The 3,344-nt window shown below is 52.5% G+C and overlaps 1 protein-coding gene across 1 annotated transcript; it reads right to left on the reverse strand.

Annotated features, from left to right (window-relative positions):
- Window positions 1–613: 613 nt before the first annotated feature.
- On the reverse strand, window positions 614–2,646 carry LOC135644416 (protein PSK SIMULATOR 1-like). Its single transcript, XM_065161961.1, has one exon. The coding sequence runs from the start codon at window positions 2,307–2,309 to the stop codon at window positions 891–893; it is 1,419 nt and encodes a 472-aa protein (XP_065018033.1). The 5' UTR covers window positions 2,310–2,646; the 3' UTR covers window positions 614–890.
- Between the last annotated feature and the right edge of the window lie 698 nt (window positions 2,647–3,344).

Genomic DNA, 3,344 nt, shown 5'->3' on the forward strand with positions numbered 1-3,344 from the left:
TACGGTAACAGAAAAGACGAAATAAATTATTATGATTAGGAAAGTCACAGCCGAGACATCAATATTTACATACGATCTATTATATCCTGATTTTGTGTATAGTTTAATCGCTAAAATATATTGGAAAATCTGATGCAGTCTCTGTCTTCTCTCTTCTCGTTGAAGTCTCCCGTCCCGGGAAGAAATAGAAGAAAAGAAAGGCCAGCTGAGAAGCAGCTGCTGGTGGCCACAATGATCCAATGCAGCACTCGGTGGCTGCAGGTGGGGAAAGGCCGGTCGGACGCCATCGAGCGAGCGAGCAGCATGTGATGGATTCGCCATGATTGCGTCCACTGACTCCCATGTGTTGCGGGGGCTAAAAAAACTCCCTCCCCTTCTCGGCCCGGAGTCGAATAGCTTGCGAGCATAAGACAAAACCAGTCTACCAACGTGTATTCTAAATGCGTAAAACTAGTCATCGTAGGTACACGATCCGTCTCCTTAGTGGCCTGGTGCAGGAGAGGTTGCGCGAACAGCGTGTGAGCGATCGATGGATTGTGTGCAACAAGCAGAGACAGAGTCGTAGGCAAAGAGGGAGGAGAAGGCAAACCCCTGTCAAATAACAAGTGCAGAATTCTGAACAGAGTCGAACACTATTTCATTCACCGTCAGCTCATCTTGTACTCCATCATCTTCATGAAGTTAAACAAACAAACAAACAATAGAAGGAGAAGAAGGAAAGCTCTGCATGTTAGTTTGGACATTGCAGAGAACACCAGATAAGAAGGAGAACGAACGGTTCCTTCCTATACGGACTTCCTCAACTGCAACCTTTCAAGCATTCGATGGCACCATATATCGTCCTCAAACTCAAACCAGGTAAAGATGGACACATGGAAGCATTCCGTCGTTTACTGTTGGAGTGCTCCGTGATCTGCGGCAAACGCCAGGGCGCTCATCTCCCTCTCGAACCGCCACAGATAATTGAGCCCCACCAGCAGCTCCGTGACGGCGGCCTCTACCTTCGCCCTGTCGGCGAAGTAGAGCGTCTGCAGCAGGAGCACGTTGGCCCTGGGCGCCGCCGCGCTCCGCCGCTCGAAGCTCAGCTCCCCCTGCCACCTTATGGTGTCGTGCGCCACCGGCCCCAACCACTCTGCGATCCGCGCCAGCGCCGCCCTCCATTCGGCGGCCAGGCCAACGTCCCGCGCCACTGCCTGCCCCACCCCCCTCAGCCTCGCCCGCAGCTGACACCTCACGCTCGCCGGCAACATCCCGTACAGGTCGTTCCTGGCGTCCGCCCCCACCGCCCTCGGCGACCGGATCATCTTCTCCAGCACTATGATCAAGTTGGCATAGAGCAGGGCCAGCGCCGCCGCGCCCAGCGTCGACGGCGGCGGCACCAGCATCGACGAGCCGGTCTCGAAGAAGCCTCCTTGCTCGTGCTTCGACGGGAGCAGCGGTGGCCCCGACAAAAACTTCGAAGGCGGCGAAACCGTGTCGGAGGACGGGTACACAGCAGCGGATCCCGACAGGCTTCGAGGCAAGGGATACGACTCGCTGCCGACGCGGAAGATGTGCTTGATTCTGGTGACCACCGTGAATGCGGACCGGCCCAGAAGCGACACCACGGCGTCGAACGTGCAGCTCCAAAGAGACGTTTGTTTCAGGTACTTTACCTGCTGCTTCTGCCAGAAGATCTTCTGCTGGATCTCGGCCACCATGGCGAGCCTGCTCGTCGACATGCTCCGGTTGCACTCGCCACCGCAGTGCACGATCTTTCTGAGGCTGTGCTCCGTCTCTGATAGTTGGTCCATCTCCTTGTAGAGCGCGGCCGTCGACGCCACGTACCGATCCATTTTCCTGGCCTTCGACTCCATCTCCTTCCATCCCATGACCCACCGATTGGCATCGTGGCCAAAGTCGGAGAATTCCTTGAATCCTCCGCTAAATCCTCGCAGAGCCGGATCGACGCATCGCTGGCTCATCATGGAGACCGATTCGGCGACGAGGCGGAGCGACTCGACCAGCTCAGCGCACGCGAGGCCGAGGAGGAACGAGTCGTCGTCGGAGACGATCTTCCTGATGCCGGGCAGTGCGATGGTGTCGTTGCGGAGGCGCGCGAGTTGCGCGTCGGATAGTGAGCGCCACAGGTGGAGCAACTTAGACATGAGGCCGGCGATCTCGAAGGCGAGGATGCCAACGGTGGCCCTCTTTCGGTCCAGCGCGGAGTCGGCGGCGTCGGCGTTCATGGTCGATCGGACGGACTCGATCCCGGTGAAGATGGCCGATTTCACTCTGCTCAGCCATGAGTCTAACGCCATGGTACTCATGCTAGCTCAAGGGAATAAAATGGCAAAGCAGAACTGGGTTATATCTTTTTAGAGAGAGAGAGAGAGAGAGAGGAGGGGTTGCAGGGTCGATGGGTGAACAAATAAGAGCAGCGAGCAAAAAGCTACTTCCTCGCTGTGTTCGATCATGGCCTGTTGAAAGCCAACAAGCACGGAGGAATAGAGAGGCAACCGAGCATATAAATAGCGTGAAGACTTAGCTTTTCCTTTTGACTCGATGCAGATACCCACTCCTCACCATTTCCATCATTAGTAAGCTGTGGAGTTAAGATCCACAGCAACGAATACTTGTGAGGCTAAACACCTTCACCATTGACTTCCACGCATCTCCACCGCGTTGTTGCTTCGATACAGAAGGAGGGGATCTATATTTTAGTGAAGGTCAAACAAGGGGTCAATCATCATCAGTCCCCCAAACACAATAGAATGTTCTTGGCATTTTCTAATGAATTCAAACATACCAAATGGAGTGTTCTATCTGATAAGGTGTTTATTAGCACCAAAATTCTTCTCTCCCATCACTACTCGATTATGCCATCATGGCTACTTATTAACTTGGTGTCGGTGCTCTCATGGAATGTTGTCCTCGTATCCCAAGATTCCACGATTAGGTGATTTGTGATGGACATCAGTACCCAAAGTATAGCAAAGCAATGCCATGATGTTTTTCTATGTAGAGCCATATGCCACATGGCATATAATAAGTTCACATCCAAATCCGGACAAAATATTAAGTTCGATTTAAGATCAAATGAACGATGGTGGGCTGATTTAATCTTATTTATAGTTATAGCCACCGTGGAAGTGATAAATGTTTATCTGATTTCTGAGGTCAAAATAAGAGAATGAGAGGATAGGGTTGACCATTGGGCAGTCCACCAATTGAGATCCGTTTGACCCACAAAACCAGCATCCATGACGTGATCCTTGGAACTCATACTGCTCACACGAAATATCTCCCTAGAAACCCTGTGGCATCCGTCGAACAACAGTTGACTCATCAGATGCGGATGAAAC

This window comes from Musa acuminata, chromosome BXJ3-8 (genome assembly GCF_036884655.1).
Source record: "Musa acuminata AAA Group cultivar baxijiao chromosome BXJ3-8, Cavendish_Baxijiao_AAA, whole genome shotgun sequence".
In the NCBI taxonomy this organism is placed as follows: Eukaryota; Viridiplantae; Streptophyta; class Magnoliopsida; order Zingiberales; family Musaceae; genus Musa; species Musa acuminata.